The 21,219-nt window shown below is 41.2% G+C and overlaps 1 protein-coding gene across 3 annotated transcripts in view; it reads right to left on the reverse strand.

Moving 5' to 3' along the window:
• ASAP1 (ArfGAP with SH3 domain, ankyrin repeat and PH domain 1) overlaps window positions 1-21,219 on the reverse strand; it is a 343,885-nt gene that overhangs the window by 116,902 nt on the left and 205,764 nt on the right. For all 3 annotated transcript variants that reach the window (XM_044781189.2, XM_044781186.2, XM_070481609.1), the window contains exon 5: window positions 8,507-8,652. In XM_044781189.2, coding sequence (XP_044637124.1) covers window positions 8,507-8,652 — 146 coding nt within the window. The remainder of the gene's footprint in view (window positions 1-8,506; window positions 8,653-21,219) is intronic.

The following is a 21,219-nucleotide window of genomic DNA, read 5'->3' on the forward strand; positions in this document are numbered from 1 at the left end:
ACAAGATACACCTGTATTGATGAATCTAAAATTCAAAGCCTATATAGGGAATCAGTGATGGTTTAGTTACACAATGAAATACTCTGTAGCCTGTTAAAGTGACTTTGCAATTTTATTTGTATGGTCATGGAGAGCTAGCAAGCTTTAAAAAAAAGTTTGAGAAACATATGTATAATACAAGGTTGTATTAAAAAAACCTCATTTGGCAGCAAAACCTGAGCTGAGATAAATTCATTTGGTGGTAAGCTCTGACTTGAAGTGAGGTGGGACTCTTCAGGGTCTTTATTTATTCCATTTCATGTAAATATTCACATGTTTCACTGAAGACATAAAACTGTTTAATTATGAGGACCTGTCTGAGAAGTCACTGGGGGGTATTACATAATATATGGCATAAGCACCCTGTTACCCTTCTGAAATCTGTAAAATTCTGAATTTTGAAAAACATCAAACCCCAAGGGTTTTTAGATAAGAGACTGTGGACTTGGATTATATATATATACACATTTTGTGTTGTGTAAATTATCAGCATCTCTATGTATAAATCTATGAAATTATTTAAAGACATACTATAATATTAAGTTAGAAGTTGGAATTATATAATGATCTTTATTTTCTTAAATTCTTCTATATCTCTGAAATTTTTTAGTAAAAATGTATGATTTTTATAATAGAAGGGAAAAAGAAAACCTCCCTCTTACCCACCCTCCCACCCACATGGATAGATCTTACTTCATGGAATGTCCCACAATATTAATTGGCAATGAAGCATGTCAGGACATGAGCTCTGCCGAATCAAATGCTGAAAACTTCCAAGTATGGATTACCATTTTCTAAGAAGATAAGGCTTTTTAAATGTATTATATAATTCAGGGTACCCAGAGGCTACCAACGCTCTCTACATTTTTCATTATTTCAAAGAAGAAACTTGAGAAATAGTCTGTTTGCTATAAATCTAGATCCAGTCTGCACATTTCCAGCTATTCTCATTTGAGGGGGAAGAGAAGAAAAATGAAAAATAAAAAAATCCTTAACCCAACCACAATGCTGGGCAGTCAGAGATTGCAAACAGGAAATGCTATGCAGCTGGAGAAACCTTTGCTTTGCTTCAAGAGCTCTGAAGCAATAACTGCCCTCCAACGGCTAAAGGAGACTCAGGCTCTTAGGGAAAGTGTAGAACTGTCCAGAGGCTCAGGGAAGAGAAGGAACCAGAGGCACGAAGAGTCCTGGCTGGACAAGAATCCTCCTCCTATTTTAAGAGAGGTTTTAAATATATTTTCTAAAACTACTGCTACGGGGGACTCTTCAGGGATGGTTTACATGGTTTTCCTCCACACAATGAGAATCTATTTCAATCCACCAGTTACTTCTTTCCGGTCCCATTTAGTGGTTTGGTAATTCAATGGATGCAATTCACTGTTGACTCTGTAACCCCTTTGCCAAGAGACTGGTAAGTCAGCTAAAGAAATCTTTCTTATAATTAAAAAAAATTCTATCTAGTAAGCATATGCTATGAACCAAACCTATGATAGGCACTTCACATAAAAGTACATGCACTTAAAACCTCGCCACAAACATACTAAACACAACAGCAACAACATAGATCACGTCGACATTTCTCTGGCTTCTCACCACTAAGAGGCAGCATTCCCTAGACATACTCAGACATGATTCACTTCTGGAGGAAACAGCTCTTCACTTTACCTCTGGGGAACAGTTACCACTAAAGAACTCTAGAGGGAGAAATTCAAAAGACGAGAAAGACCAGTTTAGAACACCTGTAGAAGTGAAAGGCAGTGGAATTACAGATCAGTGGTCTAAAGGAACAACAGAAAAGTGAGAGTTTTATTTTTGGTCTGTATGTTTGTTTTACACTGAAATTTTTATATAACAATAGCTATATTATTAAAGACTTTTCCCTACTTTGTCTCCCTGACTGCAATTGGATGATTTACACTTTTATTTAACCTTCTTATTTTGAAAGAATTATAGGGGCCAGCCCTGTGGTGTAGTGGTTAAGTTTGGTGCACTCCACTTCGGCAGCCTGGGTCTGTGTGTCTGGATCCCTGGAGTGGACCTACACCACTCATCAGCCGTGCTGTGGCAGCAACTCACATATAAAGTGGAGGAAGATTGGCACAGGTGACAGCTCAGAGCTAATCTTCCTCAGAAAAGAAAAAAAAGAAAAGAAAAAGGAAAAAAAAATAATAGACTCACTAAAAAATTTGCAAAAGTAGCGCAGAGAGGTCCCTTATACCCATCCACCAGCTTCTCCCAACAGTAACATCTTACATGCGCTATACAGTACATTACCAAAACCCAGAAATCAACATTGCACAAGACGATCAATTAGGCTACAGACCTCACTTCAATTTCACCAGTTTTTGCACACACTTATTTTTTTTTGCATGTCTTTGTGTATAGCTCTATGACATTTATAGATCAGGACAGCCAGCACCAGGATGAACATGGAGAACTGCTCCATCAACACAAAGAAACTCCCTTCATAGTCACATCCTTGGCCCACTTCTCCAGCCCCTGGTAACCACTGATATGTTCTGCATCTCTATAATTCCGGATGACTTAGACTTTAATCAGAAAAAGACACAAATGGCAAGGTTCACTTGTTTAAAGTCACTCTTCTATGGAACTTCTTGTTGACACTTTAAGGTGTCAAAAGCCCACAGTGGTAGAAAGAACATGAAACTCAAAGACAAAAGGTCTTCTTGTATAGTTCCACTGGATAGGCAAGTCCTCTCTCCTATTCCTGCCCAGGACCTGGGTTCCCACCAAGCAGATGTCCCAGCACTGGCTCTCACAGCAGGGAGAGGACAAGACTGCAACGGGGATGAGGGCTGAATTGCCGAGGATGGGGAACCCACACAGGGGCTCCTCGGGGAGTCACATTCTGTTGTGCTTCTGAGTCTAACTTGTCCCAACTAGGGAAAGTGTGTGACGCTCTAATGCCAACACTAAGTGAAATCTAGTGAAACAAAAAGTTTCTTAGAACATATGAGTTCATCTATTTGGGGGGAGAAAAGGTGCAGAAAAGAGAACTAGAAAGATAAATCCCAAATATCAATGACGGTTATCTCTGGGTAGGGGGAATATAGAAGAGAAACTACAACTTTCTCTGTATTCTAAATTTTTCCCACTAGGCATGTGTTCTTTTTATAAGAAAAAAATAAATACAAAAAGTACCCTGCAGTGACTATTAATGCCACAGTAGTATTTACATTAATGTAGTCTATTAATAGGCAACAATCCTCTGTGTGTGACTCAGGGACTTTGCAGTTTACAAAGCTTCTCACGTGGGTGATAGGACTTGATCTTCGCACAGCAAGAGGGTAGGTGGGGAAGGTTTCCTCATTCTCCCAGGGGGGAAATTCATGCTCTAAGCTGGGCAATGTTACCCACTCAGTGGCAGGGCTGGACTCTTAACAGAGCCTTTCATTTCTGATACCAGTGGTTCTCCAGGTGTGGATCACGGACCCCACAGAGGGCCTGAGGTCAAAAGTATTTTCACAATAATGCTAGGAGGTTTTATCTGACTTTTTCGACATTTGCAGTGACAGTGCAAAAGTAACGGAGGTGAAACTGCTGGTGCCTTAGTGAGAATCAAGGCATCGCCACAAACTGCAGTCACTGTATTCTTCATGGTCGTGCTCTTGCAGTAAAAAAAGAAAAGGTTATCTTCATTCAAGAATGCCCATGACGGGGGACTGGCCCTGTGGCTGAGTGGTTAAGTTCATGCGCTCCACTTTGGTGGCCTGGGGTTTGCTAGTTTAGATCCTGGGCATGGACCTACGCACTGTTCATCAGGCCATGCTGTGGCGGCATCCCACATAGAAGAACTAGAATGACCTACAACTAGGATATACAGCTATGTACTGGGGCTTTGGGGAGAAAAGAAAAGAAAAAAAACCAAAGAGGAAGACTGGCAACAGATGTTACCTCAGGACCAATCTTCCTCACCTCCCCCCCCCTCCAAAAAAAGCACACTTTAAAAAATGCCAATGACAAAATAGTAAAAATTACTGATTTTATTACACATCAACTCTTGAGTCTTTTTTATATTCTGTTTGCTGAAATAGGAAGTATGCATAAAGCACTTCCAAGGTGTACCAAAACATGACAGTTATCTTGAGAAAAGGCACTTAGGCAATTTTTTGGGTTGCAAGCTAAACTAGCTGGTTTTGTTAGATTTTTAGTGGAACACCATTTTTTTCCCTTAAAAGAATGACTGACAAACTGTGATATTGAGATTTGGTTTATGGTAAACATTTTCTCAAAAATGAATAAGGTGAGCCCGTCACTATGAGGTAAACAAGTGACAGTAATTGTTGCTTATGATAAAATGGGAGCTTTTGGAGAAAAGTTAAAATTTTGGAAAACTTCTGTCACCATGAGTTTGACAGCTTCCAAATCCTTAAAGAACATTTACATAGTTTCAGATTCACACTGCTACTAACTTTTAAGAAACAACCACTTGTTAAGTTTAGACGGAGTATCAAAGAGGAATATTGAAAATTCCCAGAAAAGGCTCTTCAAGTCCTCCTCTCTATTCCTGATATATGGACCTGTGTCAGGCTGTATTTTTTGTCTACTGCAACCAAAACAACTTATTGCAACAAAATGAATTCAAAGATTTTAAAATTTCTCAGTTTTAAATTCTAAGATAGTAAATATAGATAGAAACAGTCCACATAAACAGAAACTCTGGTGGTCCTCAATCGTTTTTAAGATTGGAGTGCTCAGACCAAAAGGTTGAGGACTACTGGCTAACACTCTCGCTCTTTCCAATACACTGTAATTCACTGACGAAAGAAATGAAAGGGAAAGCGTAGACAAGAAAGTACTATGCAAGCTAAACGTGCACAGGAATCTGATGACTACTGGCACAGGTTCCAGTTGCCATGTCAGGTGGGCCATCAGCGTCCACCCAGTCTGCAAAGGCGACATCCTGACTCCGTAATCCATGGGGCAGCACCGCTGAAACAGCGTCTGATCTGCAGTCAGGGAAGCTGAGCTCAAGCCCGAATTCCACTCTTTTTGGAGATGTGGTGCACTTCTCAGTAAGGTGAGATCTGACTACCTATACCTGCCCTTACACTGGGAGTTGCCAAAAAGATCAAAAGAGAAGATATAAATAACTAATAAAAGCTTGTAAATATTAAGCAGGTACTGTGCTTCGTAATTTACTTCCATGATCTCAATGAAGTCCCACCATTACCAAGAAATAGATACTATTATTTCTTTTTTACAGATAAGAAAATCTAGCCTTAGAGAAGCTAAGTGATTTGCCTAAGGCTATAAGGCTTGTAAGCAAGCTGGGAGCTGGAATTCCAGGTCTGAGGGAGACCAGAACCCATATTCCTCCTACCTACACCTCACAGCCTCTCTCATCCTATATTACGATGTAAAACAACTTTTTACAAAGACTGTTTTCTAGTATGTGGAAGGCAGGGGCAGTAAGAAAGCAAATTAGCCCTGACTTGGTGCCTCAGCTCAGGAACGTGCTCAGAGAGTAATGGCTACAACTGCAGTCCTCTTCACAGTCCTCAGAGGCCTGCCAGTTAGAAGTCAGAAGCCGGTTAACGAGACCCTTCCTCGGCGCTATCTGATGTAAACACCAACATCTGTGCAGCTCTTGGGAGTTTTCGCATAACTCATCATACTCCACCATCACTGCAAGTTCACAAAAAGAAAAAGGAACGTCTACCTGGTGACTGAGGTCATTATCATCACTTACTGGGTCGGTATTTCTCAGGACCAACCTTCAGAAGCCCCTCAACACAATACACTTGCAAAACCTCCTGCTTCCAAGTCACACAGATAATGAAAGTTCTTCTCCATCTAGAGTTAGCCAACAGCAGAAAGCTCAGGGCCAGCCCCGTGGTCGAGTGGTAAAGTTCACGCACTCTGCTTCAGCGGCCCAGGGTTTTGCCCGCTCAGATCCTGGGTGGGGACCTAGCACCACTCATCAGGCCATGCTGAGGCGGTGTCCCACATGGCACAACCAGAAGGACCTACAACTACAATACACAACTATGCACTGGAGGGCTTTGGGGAGAAGAAGAAGAAGAAGAAAAAAAAGAAGAAAAATAAAAACGATTGGCAACACATGTTAGCTCAGGGCCAATTTAAAAAAAAAAAAGTGAGGGAAAAAAAAAAAGCGGAAAGCTAGACCTGACCCCCAAATCTATCCTTTCTTTTTTCCTCCATGAAAATAAGTAATGTTTCAATATAGACTTAAAATACCTGTTTCTAAGTGATATTTTAATTGGAAAATGACATTCTTCGGTATTTACCACAGACCCCGGAATACAATAGACATTTGGTATGTGCTGGTTGAACTGGGGATACAATTTAGAAAGTCTACAAAATATCAAAGTACCGTCTTTTATCTTACTCTCTAAATTTCAACTGTGTTCATTATTGCTTAATATTTCCAGGCTTCACTAGCCTTAGAGAATAGAATTTTCAGGAATCTCCTGAAAAATACTGGTTCCCGGGGGGTGCTCCCTCAAACTCCTCATCCAGGCACCGTAGGTGCTGCAAGCCCTCCCTCCCTGGGGGGGTTGGCTTCCCCTGAGCCCTCTCTCCAAGGCGTGGCCCCCAAATCTGCCTGGTTCGCTCTTCCCTTTCCTGGCAAAACATAAAAAGGGAAGCTGCAAGCTGCTGACCGTTGTTTGGCTGTGTCACCTCCTGGGACTGATGGATATGCAGTCAGAAGAGCGCTCCCTGAGGAACCAACCACAGTAGGAACAGATTCTTCTATCTGCCCCCTCGTCAGGAATGCCCTCATCATCCTCAAAGGGAAAAGGTTTTATTTATTTTTTTTAATTAATTGAATTGGATCTTCCAGCAATTTCCTTCAGATCTTTCTTAGACTTCTACTCCTTAAAGGAGACTAGCTATGGAGGAAGGAGGCCTGCAGCATGGGGTGTGTTTAGGGGAACCACCAGACCAGCATGTCTTCTCACTAGGGAAGTACAACCGCCCGAGCACGAGGTGCCAGAGGCAGCACAGAGTAGGGTGGTGAAGACGACTGACGCAGAGATAGAACGTTTGGGTCCACGTCTACTTACTAACAGTGTGCCTGAACAAGTCACATAATCTCAATGTGCCCCAGTTTCCTCATCTGGATTAAAGGTATAATAACGGTAGGATTGTTCTAAGTTGTTAAATGAGATAATCCACATAAAGCACGACGCCAGGTTCATTAAAGCATTTGGGTAATATCAGCATTTTTGTGTGGAGATAGGCAAATGTATTCGACAATCAAACAGAGACAAGGAATGATGCTCCCATGGCCACTAACTTGTGTGGATGGCATAAATCCACACAGTGGGAAGGAACCCACAGTGTAGCAAAGTGATGACCCTTGACCTAAGCCAAATACACTTGGTCTCCCGGAAACTAAAGGTTAGCAAGACATTCCTGCTAAAGCGCCTATCTCAGGGAAAACAGAACTTCCTCCCCGAGTGAGTCTTGTACCACTTATTACCAAAGTGAATTATCAGAGGCTTGTTTCACTTCCTTTCTTCCCACCACACCACCCTTCGAGCAACCCCACCAGCAAAAGGGCAAGCCATACCCAGAGGAAGGAGAAATGCAGGGCCCCTTCTAAATAAGAGATTTAAATCATCTAAAATTTACAGAAATATCACGGACTTGTCAAATAAACCCCAAAGGGTAGGAACATGTACATCCTAAGTTTAAAATGATCCTTTCTCAAGTTTTTGAAAATACGTATTTCTATTTTCAACCTACATTTTCTTTAAATTAGTAATCATTGTGTAAGACTAATTCAGTGGCATAAAGCACCAAAACGGTGGTGGGCAGACTGGTGATGCCCAGACAACACTGCGTGGCATACAGGTGCCCCTATCCCAACTCTGTGTCTGCTTCCTAGGCTCAGCACCTCTAGGGTCTCAGATTTTTAGGGATTCTTCTTGCCATCTACTTCTGAAACCAGAGATTCCTCAAATCTCAAAATCTTTTCTTGGCACGGGGTTAAAAGGATGTGGGGAATTGAGGGAGGTTAATCATTTGTACATCAGGGACCAAAATGCACGGCACGATCATCTTTACTAGTGAGGTGTGAGGTCTCGTGAGGTGTAACACTTGCAATGTGTATTTCCAATGTACGTCTGACACAGAAATCATCACACTCTTTCAACTAATTAAAAAGCAAATGTTGCTCAAACTTATCTAAAACAAAAACAAAAACAAAACAGTGGTAGAATGTGGAAGAGAATTCAGGTTAACCAGTTGCTCTCAGATTCAATACATCTGCCCTGCTTTCAGGGTACAAATTCTCGGAATTTCACAACGGTATTTTCTTTAAATGTGACTCCCATCCCTGGGCCTGAAAAGCTTTTTGTTTTTTATACCTCCAGGACAGAGGGGTGAGGAGAGGATTATTAAGTTGTTCTCTTTACGATCTTATTACACTTTGGTCGGGCTGTAATTTTTAAAAATCACTTATGAAACGGCTTACCAGATTTTTCAGCAGTGTGGACAGTTCCTTTGTAAGTGTAGAAAACTTGACAAAAGCGGTGCCAAGATCTGGGTTGTCTCGACTTAAAAAATTACTCCCAAACTTATCAAGAACTTGTGCATAGTTTTCTTCATTTTGTACGTGATCTAAAAAAGAAGAAGAAAGAGGAGTCTGAGCTATTATTTGCAACAATGACAAGTTACTGTGAACACTGATTGATCATGAGAAACTCTCAAAAGGAAAGCAAAGAGAAACTGCATCAATTATTCACTGAACATGTCCAGGAGGCGGTTAGCTGTGCGCAGAATGTTCTCACTCTATTAAAGGTGGTCTCCCCTTTGTCCTCCACAGTGTTTAGCTCACTTATAGCCCATTAATCCACAGACTCCCCATAGGTTCAGGGGTCAAATCATCATGACATTTTCAAGCAATTAAGAAACAATGATTATCAGGGAATAAGGAGAAAATTCTCCTTAGAAAATCAATCTTGGAATGCAAAAGAAAAACCCATAGGTTCTGTCTTTCCCTGCAACTAATCTTAATTTCCTCTAATTTTGTCTAAGCCCCAGGTCTGAAGAATAGCTTTTTTTTTCTTCTTTTGCTGTGGAAGATTAGCCCTGAGCTAACATCTGTGCCAATTTTCCTCTATTTTATATGTGGGTTGTTGCTACAGCATGGCTGACAAGTGGTGTGGGTCTGTGCCTGGGATCCGAACCCATGAACCTGGGCTGCTGGAGCAGAGTGCACTGAACTTAACCACTACGCCATGGGGGCTGGCCCCTGAAGAATAGCATTTTTAGGGCGCTTTTTCACATACCATCTCTTGGTGCAAAGCGGGCAGGCATGGATCAAATGGATTTAAGTTGGGAAGTTAGTTTTACCACCTATGAGCTTGCTACTTTATCCGTTTTTTAGCTTCCGTGGCTACTATCCCAGCTGCCATATCAGACGTATTAATAAAACAGTTGCGAATAAATTTCCTCCCTCTGAGCTTTGATTTTCTGATCTGTAAAATGAGACTAATATTTACCTTACAAGATTGTGGTGCTGATGAGTTGATATAAAGTATACAAAAGTGCTTCTGGAGAGTGAATGTTCCATACTTAATAATCACTCCCACGTGCCTGAAACACTTTCTTTACTTGGCCTCCAGGACATCATACTCTCTTGACTGTCCTCCTTTCTCAGGGCTGCTCCTCTCTATTGTCTTTGCTGGTTCTTCATCTCCCTGACCTCATCATGTTGGAGAGCCCTGGGGCTCAGTCTCTGGGCCTTTATTCTCCTCTATCTATGCTCACTCTCCTGGGATTGCACCTAGTCTTATGGCTTTAAAAAACTTCTAGTTTTAGAACTAACAACTCCTAAACTAATATTCCAAGCCCAGATCCCACCCCTGAAATAGAGACTTATCTATCAACTGCCTACTCAATATCTCCACTTGGATGCCCAATAACTATGTTCAACCTTATGCTTAAAACAAACCCTTGATGTTCTGCCCCAACCCTCTTTTTTCTGCAGTTTCCCATCTCAGTCAGTCAATGGCAAATACATTCTTGTAGTTGTTCAGGCTGAAACTCATCAAGTCTTGCTTGATTTTACTGTTTCTTACATCCCAGATGTAATCTACTGGCAAATCCTGTTGCCTCTCCCTTTAAAGCACATTCAAAATCTGACAACTTCTTACCATCCCCCTGGCTATCAACCTCATCCAACATTATCTCTTGCCTCGTTCACTGCAAAAGCCTCCTGCAAGAGTCTATGTGTTGCAGCTCTTGCTCCTCTACAGTCTATTATCAACACAGCACCCAGTGTGATCCTGTTAAATAGGCATCAGATCTTGTGACTCTTATGGCAGACATTATGGATATGGGTAACAGATATCCAGGTTCCCAACCGTTGCAGGCTTATGGAAAAAAGTATTCCACAGCCCCACACTCTTGGAGTAACAAGCCATGGAATGTGACTTGCACTGACCAAGGAAATGTTGAGTGGAGGTGATGGGTACCACTTGTACATGGAAACGTTTCAGATGCCTCTACTCAATTCTCCACCTCTCTCTTCCTCTGACATGGCTAGAGGGAAGCACGAATTTGTATGGAGGCCCACAGTAGATGTATAACATTTATTGAATGAATAAATTAACAAATAAGTATTCAACAAAATCATATCTTTAAAGGCTTAATTCAAACATCAACTCTTTCTTTATAAAGCCTTACCTTAGTCGGCAATGATCCTTCCTTGCCCACAATTCTCTGTAATTCTACTGCAATATTCTCCAGTACATTCTTTCATATTTGTGTAAGTACAAATATTTCCCTGCCACTAGACCACGAGAAGGAGGGACTGCCTCTGGCTCACCTCTGCATCCTCACCCAGCAAACACCACTGCATCTTTTCCGTTAGCTAGGCTTATCAAGCTAGGGCTCAGTAAGTATTTGTTGACTTGGAGTTGTTCATTTTCTTTTTAGGAATGTAAGAAGCATTCCCTCTTTCAATCTCCTAGATTGTTCAATAATTGAGATGAAACTTTAAAATATTTTACTTTCAAACACACCCTCAACAACAGCATGGGAGCAACAGGAACTCATGAAACAGTTTTTGAGTCTGGACTGGGGAATGTCCCAGACGGGGAGGAAAGAAATCTAAACACAATGAAGGAAACAAGTGTCACAGCAGTTCAGCGAAGTGAAATGAGGCCCGAGCAGCCTTCTGATCATCACCCCATTAAAAATTCATGATGCCTACAGTGGATGTCAGCATTTCAGGCTGAGATATTAAAAAAGATAAAATGCAGCTCTGGTTACTGCCCAGGTTCACTCAGAGAAGTGGCTCAGAAAAGCACAAAAGAAAGGCCTCATCAGCTAGACAGACAAGATGCACATATTTGATCTCCCTTACAAGCGGGAGGTACCCTGATACCTTCTGTTTGAGGCCAAAGAGCCTCACCTCACCACTAAGAATCCCAATCCACCAGACCTTCTTTTCTGCTTTTGGAGGCCAGCAAACAAAGAATGCAGCTGCCTGTTCATTTCAACTGCTCTCAGGGGAAGTGTTTCAGCAGTAAAACCTAAGTATTAGGCCTTTTGTTTTGTTTACTTGAAATGATAAATTATTTCAAATGATAGATATCAAAATGTTTAGATTAACAGGATACCCATGTACCCACCGACCAGTTAACAAATACAATATCACCGAATGCTTCCTCTCCATGCTCCCTTGCCCCTCAACCCAATCCCAATCTCTTCCCTCCCTTCCTAGACAGAGCCATTACCCTGAATTTGGATTTTGATGCAGGGGTTAGAAAGAATTATGAGAAGCTCTCAGTCTATCATGGATGATAGACTCATCAAAAAAATAAGATGGACTTGGCTAAGGCAGAGACACGCCACAGAAGGGAGCACTGGCATTTGTTGAGGACCTTCTCTGACCCAACTGCTTTTCACAATATCATATTTAACCCTCACCAGAACTCTGCAAGGGAAGAATTATGCTTATCTGGCAGATGAAACATAAAATGTGACCTGAGAGAGGAAGAAAGTGAGATTGGATAACTAAGCGTAGGGTAGATCCTGGGTCCTGTATGTTTTGCTAATTCCACAACTGAATAACCACACAGTCAATATATATATCTATGTGCATAAGTATGTGTGTATATATATCACATATATATATATATGTATGTGAAATTTGCTAGTGTAGACATGCATTCTTAACTATATCAGCTAATTTAGTAAGAAATATCTTGGAATACTACTACTAATCCTCGTGAGGGTAGCAATGATGGGAATTAAACATAAGGTGCTTAAAATAGTGCCTGGCATGCAGCATGTGCCCCCAGAAAATCAGCCATTATTACCTTCGATTAGTTATAATATAGAGGGATGCATTTAATATCAAACAGCATAGGAACCTATGTCTTACATGTTTTAAGTATTTTTTTACATACTGCATTATAAATCTAACATTGACAACTCACTAGAAAGATTATATAAACACACACATCCTTTTGTACAAAATTAAGGGTTTCCCAAGCAGGTTTTCAACAGGCACAGAGAAGAGAGGGCAAGGAGACATGATTCTAGCAGAGGAAAGACGAGCGCACAGGCAGAAGGAGGGACAGATTACAGAGTACAATAAGCAATCTGGACGGAATGTAAATTCAGGGGTTGAGGGAAGAAGAGGGGAATAAAGGGCTTCAGTGGGGGGAGCACTCACAGGCCTGAGTGAGACTGAATGAGAGGGACAGAGGAGGCAGAAAATGGCCTGATCAGTTTAGGACATTTTAGAGGGCAGGATAAAGCTGTTTTAAGATCTTTACTATATCCAAGTGCTAGAAGACTTTTGGGAGGTTGGTAAAGTGGGGACTTGGGGAACTAGGTGAGGAGAGAGATTGGATAAAAGAAAACAGGGAGAGAAACTGGATCCATCCATTATGGAGATCCATGCTTTTCAAATATTTGTAGGGATGTCTGGCATTTATGGGGTTGTTGCAGAATGTAAGATAATTCTAAGAGCTAGGTGACTCCTTTCAGCTCTGAAAAAAGAACAAAACAATATATTTTTACTAACTGAACTAGAAAGGGCCACTTAGTCAGGATTTCAACTGCCAGCATTTCTTTGGGGAGATGATTAACATATAGGAATCACCTACTATGTCGCACGCAGCCTGAAAAGGCCTTTACAGACATTCCAACATTTAATCCCATAGCAATTCCTAAGTAGTGACATACTATTTCACTAATAACAGTGTTCGGTGAGCATTCGGTGTATGCCAGTCACTGCACTTGGCACTTTACGTACATCAATTAATTCACTCTTACTACAAGTCTATGAGATACATACCATTATCATCCTCATTGTGTACATACAAAAAGGTGCCAAGGTCACACAGCTCTTAAATAAGGGAATTTAAACTGAGGTCTTTTTGATCTCACAGCTGGGAACTTTGCCCCATATCCTCAAATGCGACAGACCTATGTTCAAATTCTATCACCTACCCTGTGTAGTGCTTTGGTCAGGTAACCTCACCTTGCTAAGCCTCATCTTTCCCTGCAGTAACATGGAGATAATAATGGTATTGACCTCCTAGAAGTACTGGGGAGATTAAGATACTGCATGCTAAGCAGTACACAATAAGCTCAATAAATATTTATGATGACAAGGGCAATAACAATGACGACAACACCAGGCTGCCTTTCCTGGGCCACTGCAGTGAAGTCAGGCTTTTGGCCTCTTGCCAGGTGGCAGGGGCTTCCAACAATACTCTGAAGTCAATGGCAGCACTCAGAGTCCACATTCCCAAGGGCTGGCCAAAACAAGTGTCTTCGGACTACATTAAAATTCAATATTCTACGACAATACTTTGTATATTCCTCCAATGAGGCCCTTCTCAGAATTTTCAGAACTACAGCACTTACCAAACAGGTGTTTCTCCAAGGGACATTTGCCTACTTCCCACCCTGTGTTAGACCTTACCAACTGGGAAACTGACAAAACCTCCCAAGTGGCCTGTCAATCCAACCTGGGATTCTCTGTCACTGTAACCATGGCTGCCCTTTATTACACGTTGACTGTGTCGTGGGATTCAGCACAGTGAATACTAAAACTCCTTCAAGGCAGTTGTTTTACAGATAAGAAGAGTGAAACTCAATGGTGAATCCAGACTGGATCCCAGCTTCATCTGATTCTAAACCCCAACCTTGTCCACTGACAGACTCAGCAAACACTGTCATGGATACCAGGATGTGTGCAACAAATATCTATTTAGAATCTACTATATGAAAGGCTTAACGATAACCACTGAGAAAAAAAGAGGAGTAAGACCTCCTGCCTCATAATAACGACAATGACATAACAATTATAATATATAATGTCATATACCAATGTTACCACAATAAAAAGTAATTATAACAATTATAATTATAATAATTGTTAATAATTAATTGCAGTTAAAGTTTTTGATTACTTAATATGCCAGGAACTATGCTAAGTATTTTTCCTGCATTATCTCATTCAAGCCTCAAAAGAACATGCTATTATTATCTCCTTTTCATAGATGCAGACACAAGTTTAGAGAGGTTAAACAAGTTGCCCAAGGTCACACAGCTAATAAGTGGTGATGACAGGCGAGCCTGTGCTCTTACCCAATATGCCTGGTTAAGTGTTGGAACCCCTAGAAGTTTCCTAATTTGAGACAGATGTCAGTGATTGAGGAACCTGAAAATCTAGGTCTTAGCTCCAGCCTCTACCATGTGATCTCGGTCAGGTGACTAAGATTCTCAGGGGCCTTAATTTCATCTATAAAACAGGTCTAATAATACCTACCCAGCCTACTTCTGGAAGTTGACGGCTAGGAGGTGAAGATGCCAGAATTAATGTGAAAGCTCTTTAGGGAAAACAGCAGCAGCAGCAGCAACAACAGAGAACCCCATAACGTCACAAAGGACTATTTCTATTTGAGTATAAGCCCTTGAAAGCACTCAAAATAAATCCATCCTCAAGAGCATCTTCGACCTTGACCAAGCACAACCCAGTGTTCACTGAGGCATCATTTAGTGGAGGGATACAGGCCTGAGTGGTGCACAGACCTGGGTTTGAATCCCACTCTGGTCCTGACCAGCCATGTATGACCTTGGAAAAGTCAGTTAACTTTTCCAGGTCTCAATTTCATATGTGATAGATAGTATCTATAAAGTACATGGCAAGCCTCTAAAAATATCTTTACTTTTATTACTTCAGTCATCCTGAGGCTGAAGGCTGAAGTCATGATGTTAATGAACATTTAGATGTAATCTAAATATCATGGTATTTTGGGGAGGGTTCCCGGATACATAAGACAACTGTGGATCAAATCCCAGGTCTTCCAGTTACCAGCTGTGGATCTAGGGCAATTTATGTGTCATCTCTGACTCCCACTTTCTTAACTGCATAACACACACTTGATGGGGCTATTACATGAACTGGATGAGAAAAGCCTATAACATGCCTCCTCCAGGGTCTGGCCTGTGGTGAGTATTCATGAACTGTAAGGTATCATCCCTCACTCCACAGTGAGTCTCACCTCCTTAGCTTCCCACCTCTCCTTCCGGGGAGCCTAGCTTCCTTTTCAGTGTCTTTATGCAAGTTATCTTCTGTGCCAAGAGTCCAGAGCAACTTGTGTTCATCACTTTATCTTCATTAGCTTAGAACAATCTTTGGGAGGATAGCTTGGATATGGCCATACAACCTAGCCAAAGTTCCCCAGTCCGCCAAGCTCCATCACCACTCCAGGCTTTAGCTTGCCTCTTTCAAGGTCAAAGAGAAGTGTACCCTTCCAGGCAAGCTTGTCATTCACTCTCTCCTTGGCCTCTTGCAATGCCCAAGTTCCCAGCTTTACCTAATTTGTTGCTGTATATACCCAGTTCCCAGCATTGGGCCTGGCACATAGTTAGTGCTGAGTAAAATGCTCATCGCATTTAATGAATTCGCCCAGAACACGTCTTTTTCCTTCCTTCAAAAAACATTTAGCATTGGCCATGTGCCAGGCATATAAAATACAATGAGTTACAACTGCAATAATGAAGCCAGGTAATATGTGTCATAAATTACAGAGCTGGCACAGAGGAGGAAGTGGTAAATTCTTTTATTCTATCTTCTACATACTTTGTAGCACTAATCACACTTTAAAAAATTTAATTCCATTTGTTTTTTAAATTACAAAAATAATTCATACACTATCCAGAGATGTATAAAGATAAAAATTATTGCCTTTCCCCTTCCCCAATCTCATCTCCTTGAAATAAGCAAAGTTAATAATCTGGAGCGTATCTCAGCAAAATTTTCTCTATGCTTAAAACATACACACACACACACACACACACACACAGGGGTTTTCTCCCCTTCTCTCACTTAAAAAACAAAGGGAATTATCTACAAAACTCCATGGCTTTTTTCCTACTGAATAAAGATCAAGAAATTCAATATAATTAAATCTAATTAATTATTTTAACTGTGATTATATTCCATAATAAACTCTACTGCAATTTATATAACTATCCCTCTGCTGAGAGACTTCCAGTTTTTGGCACCAAAAAACAATGCTGCAATAAATATCCTTATACACAAGCTTTTACATGCTGTTACTTTATCTCTGGAAAGATATATTCACACAGGCAGAACTGTTGAAGGATAGGGTCCACATTTCAAATTATGATTAATACTGCCACGTTCCTTTCCAAAGGGGTTGGTTGCAGCAATTCACGTCCCCAACAGCAAGGCAGATATAAAAGGGTCTATTTCTCTATAACCTCAGCAGCACATAGATGTCACCGTTCTTTTTAATTCTTGCCACATGGACGTGAAAAATTTGACTATGGTAAGGCTGAGTATCTTTTTGTATTTTATTGTCCATTCACGTTTCCTTTTCTGCCTGTTTACATACTTAGCCTAGTTATCCCACTGCTTGTCTTTCTCCTATAAATTTCTAAGAAGACTGTCTTGCATAAGGGCTAGCACTCTTTCATAATATGTGTTGCAAATATTTTCTCCTATTTGTCTTTTAACTTTGTTTATGGTGTCCTGTGCCATACAGAACTTTTTAAAATTTCAGGAAGTCAAAAATACCAATCTTTACCCAAGATTTTTATGTTTCCTGCCTTGCTTATGTTCCTAAATGTTTTAATGTTTAGTCTATTTTTTTTAAACATTCAAATCTTTAATCAAATACAATGTATTTGTTTATATAGCACGAGGAAGGGTTCTAATATTATTTAAAGTATGTTCCTAAACTTTCTAATATTTAGTTTAATTTTATTCTCTTTTTAATATTTAAATACTTAATCCATCAGCAATGGATTTATTTTATGGCATGAGCAAGAGTTCTAACTTTATTTTCGTTCCTCTGTATGAAAATATATTGATTATTTAACATGGCCGATCATAGGCACCCATTTAATATCTGATGAATAAATGAACACATGGAGAAAACTTGGATAGAACAGGTTAGGTTTCACAAAAGACGCTAATTGAGCAGCAACTTGAAGAAGGAATTAGTAGTTGGTTAACAAGTAGCCTTAGGTAAGGTACATTCCAGGTCAGAGGTAACAGCATACGATGAAAGGCACCATCAAGTGGTAGAGAAGCTAGTGTCCGTGTGAGTGGGCAGAAACAGGGCAGAGACTAACACAGGGCCTTTGGTTTCTTGAGAGCTCACCACCTTTGGTCTAGAACAAGGCAGGTTAAGGTTTTAAAGCACTTGCCCTCCTTTCCTGTTTGTTGTCAGATTGGGGCTCAGATCCTTTCTGCCACAGCAATCCATAAAACCAGCAATACCCAGCCTGTGACCCTGAAAACAATTGGTTTTAATTTTACAGACACTGTGTTATTGGGGGATGAGGGCTGGATCTAGAGTCCAACATCTGTATTTTCTTAGATACAACATTTACTTGATTACAAGCAAGTTATTTCACTTCCCCAGGGCCTCAGTTTCCTCCTCTGTTCCCACCACCCCTCAGTGCAAACGTCTATTATTAAGATTAAAGGCAACGTCCTCGGAGGCAGAAAGCTCTGTGCATATTTTTTTTTTTTAAATTGCCTTTCTCTGTGCCACTTTGGATGATTCATTCCTCTAACTTTTCAAGGTCATTTTGAATTTGGATTTGTTCTTTCAAAGTTCTAGCCAAGCCTCTGCAAGAATCTGCCTCAGCCCCTGGGGTGTTATCTGGAAACTCAGCATGCAGACTCCCATTTCCGCAGCACTGACAAATCCATTAACTAACAGAGCCCTAAGAAAAGACGCCTGCAGAGTTCCACAGGGCTATTAGTCAGCATTTAAACGGCCCTCGAACATTGCTCCATTACAGCAGAAGCAGAAATGTTCTCTCTTCTGGCTCCATCATTCAGGCTTCCTAACTGCCAGATAAAATACACATCACACTTTGCTTTGCTGATGGCTCTCTAGGTAATTTTAATGCTCTGCAATCTGGCCCGTAAGAATAGCCAGAAAGGAGACAACCAATTCCTCTCCTACTCCAGCCTCCCAAAGTCTCACTACCCACCATCCAATGGAGCTAAGTTTTCTTATAAACAGGTGTAATTTAAAAACACAGCTCCACATTTCACTATCAATTCATAAACTTTCATCAAGCACCCATACTGGGATATAAAGGTTATTTAAGCCATTAGGTTCGTGGCCTTAGATGCATCCCTTAGTCCTTCTGAGCTTTAGCTTCTTGGTTTATAAATTGTGTGTAAAATAATTAGGGATAAAATAAAACCTCACTGGGTTCTTGCCCCAATAGATCAAGTAGCGTAGGAGAGGACCTGGCCCGAGCAGATAGCCTCCAGACTGGGGCTCTCAGACTATTTTCAATCATCCATCCCTGTCAGCAAAACATTTTAAAGCATACATTTCCAATCAATGCTTATTTATGTAACCATTTAGTTATGTAGTAATACTGTATATATTATATGCATATATTATGGACTAACGTACTATTTATGTCAATCAGTGGTTCCGACCTCAATTTCAGGGTTCCAAAAACTCCTAAAATTCACTGAAAAATTCTGCAAGTTTTTCTTAATTCAGAGGAGAAGCTCTGTTTTTTCCCAGATTATAAAGGGATCTACAAGCCCAGAACATTCAGTCACAGAGAAAATGTTAGCGGACTCTAAGGACAAAGCTGCTCGCCCTGGATGGGCCAAGTCCAGTGAGTCTGACGGAGGGCACCACGCCTACAAAAGAGATCAAAGGCACAGGCGAGCCTCTGGTTCAGTCGCTGGGGAAAGGCGACCCCATCTGTTGGACCCCATAAACTCCCTTCAGGGGATGTATGGTGCATTTTAGGCCATAGTGCAAAACAATTTTCACCTCATTTTATAACTGCCAACTATTTCATAAATAGACAGGGTAGAAATCAACTTCTCTGCTTCATAGATAAGAAAACTGAGGTCCTGAGAAAGGGACAGACTGGCTAAGAAACACTCTGTACTTCCAGCCAGAGCAGAGGGCACATCCAGCTCTCCCGCCTGGGAGCCATGGCTCTTTCGGCAGGCCTCCTCCACCCCTCCTGGTGTCGCCAGCACAGAACACGCCCGAAGACACAGCAGTACCGGTCTCTCCACCTCAGCACTTCTGGAAAGGCATCAGCTTCAGTGCAGACAAGCAAGAAAACAAGGGCTGTAGAGTCACAAAGGTGCCAGGTGCCACCCAAGTGTGCCGTCTGTGACTCAGAACATGCACAGTGACAAAGAGTTTTAAAGAGAAACACATGGCTGATTAGTATCTTCTTTTAGCTCATCTGAATTTTCCACAGCAAACATGTTAATACACTATACTTTCACAATGAGAAAAAGCACCAAACCGAAAATGCCATTAAAAAAAATCAGCCCGTGGTGCTCCAGAGTGACAGCCCCTTGTAATCCTCCACAAAGAAAAAGTATAGGTTTGATCAATTATCTGACACATGGGAGATCTGAGAATATCCTTCTGCAGTCTGTGAACGCAAGTGACAAACTGGCCATGCAAAGTCATCCTCTGTCAACCTCCAACTGTTCTGTCCTATGGCATTGATTATCAACGAAAAACACTTCAGAATCAATAGGAACGTGGTTGATTTCCATACACAAACAGGGCATCAGAAAGACCATAAGTAGTTACCTTCTGGCTAAAGACTCAACTGGAGAATCCCTCCAGTGCTGGAAATAGACACTTTAAAATTCATGCCCATATCCAAACTACAAAAGGAATTCAACACACACAACACTGCTCTCTAGAGGTTATCACAGAGCATGGGGGCCTTAAGATGGTGCCTCATGTGAAGAACTGTGATGGATTCGCTTCACATGTGATGCTCCACATGGTCAGGAGAGCATGTGCCAAAGAGGTAGGATTTAAGCAACCCCGGGGAAAACATCATACAGAGAAATAAAACCGAAGGCCCTGGCCTTCCTCCAGATTCTGCTACAGTTTCACTGCAACATCTCTATAAAGGAAAAAACAACCCTAGTTTGATGAGACATAAAGCCATCCAAGAGTGTGGTCAAAATGCAGACTGGAATGAGAGGCAGCAAGGTATAGGCAGGGTGTAGCATCTTGAGTGTAACTGTCAAGGAGGGTCTGTTCAAGGCAGAAAGGTGGTCCTTAAAGAAAACCAGATAGTCATTAACTTGAATCTTTAAACAGTTAAAAGGACTAGTTGAGAAGGACTGAAAACCACAATGGTGTCACACATCTGTGCCTTTAACTGATGATATTTAACTTAGTAAATCTGAAAGAACGAGAGAGTGAGTAAAAACAATGTAAATGGCTCTGGGGTCCCATTCCATTCAATGAGCATATGTCCCAGGGGTGACGGGCAGGAGGAATGGTGACAACCTGCTCTTTCTTCACTTGCTCACAGGGAGACTAAGGGAGAATGCCTTAAAGATTGTGTGTGTTTTAAGTACCAGGGCTCCTAAAGGAATGCCAATACTTTGTAAAAACACCACATGAGTTATATTTCAAGTGTACTTTACAGGCCATTCAAGGATTTTGACCCCATGGGTTAATTTCCATTCATGCTGACTTTAAAACCTAACCTCAAATAAAGCGTGACTGTAGCGTAAATATGTAGAAATCAGGGCCTGCCCCGTGGCCAAGTAGTTAAAGTTCCACGCCCTCCACTTCGGCAGCAGAGGTTCATGAGTGTGGATCCTGGGCATGGACCTACTCCACTCATTAGCCAAGCTGTGCAGGC

Source organism: Equus asinus, chromosome 12, assembly GCF_041296235.1.
Source record: "Equus asinus isolate D_3611 breed Donkey chromosome 12, EquAss-T2T_v2, whole genome shotgun sequence".
Lineage (NCBI taxonomy): Eukaryota > Metazoa > Chordata > Mammalia > Perissodactyla > Equidae > Equus > Equus asinus.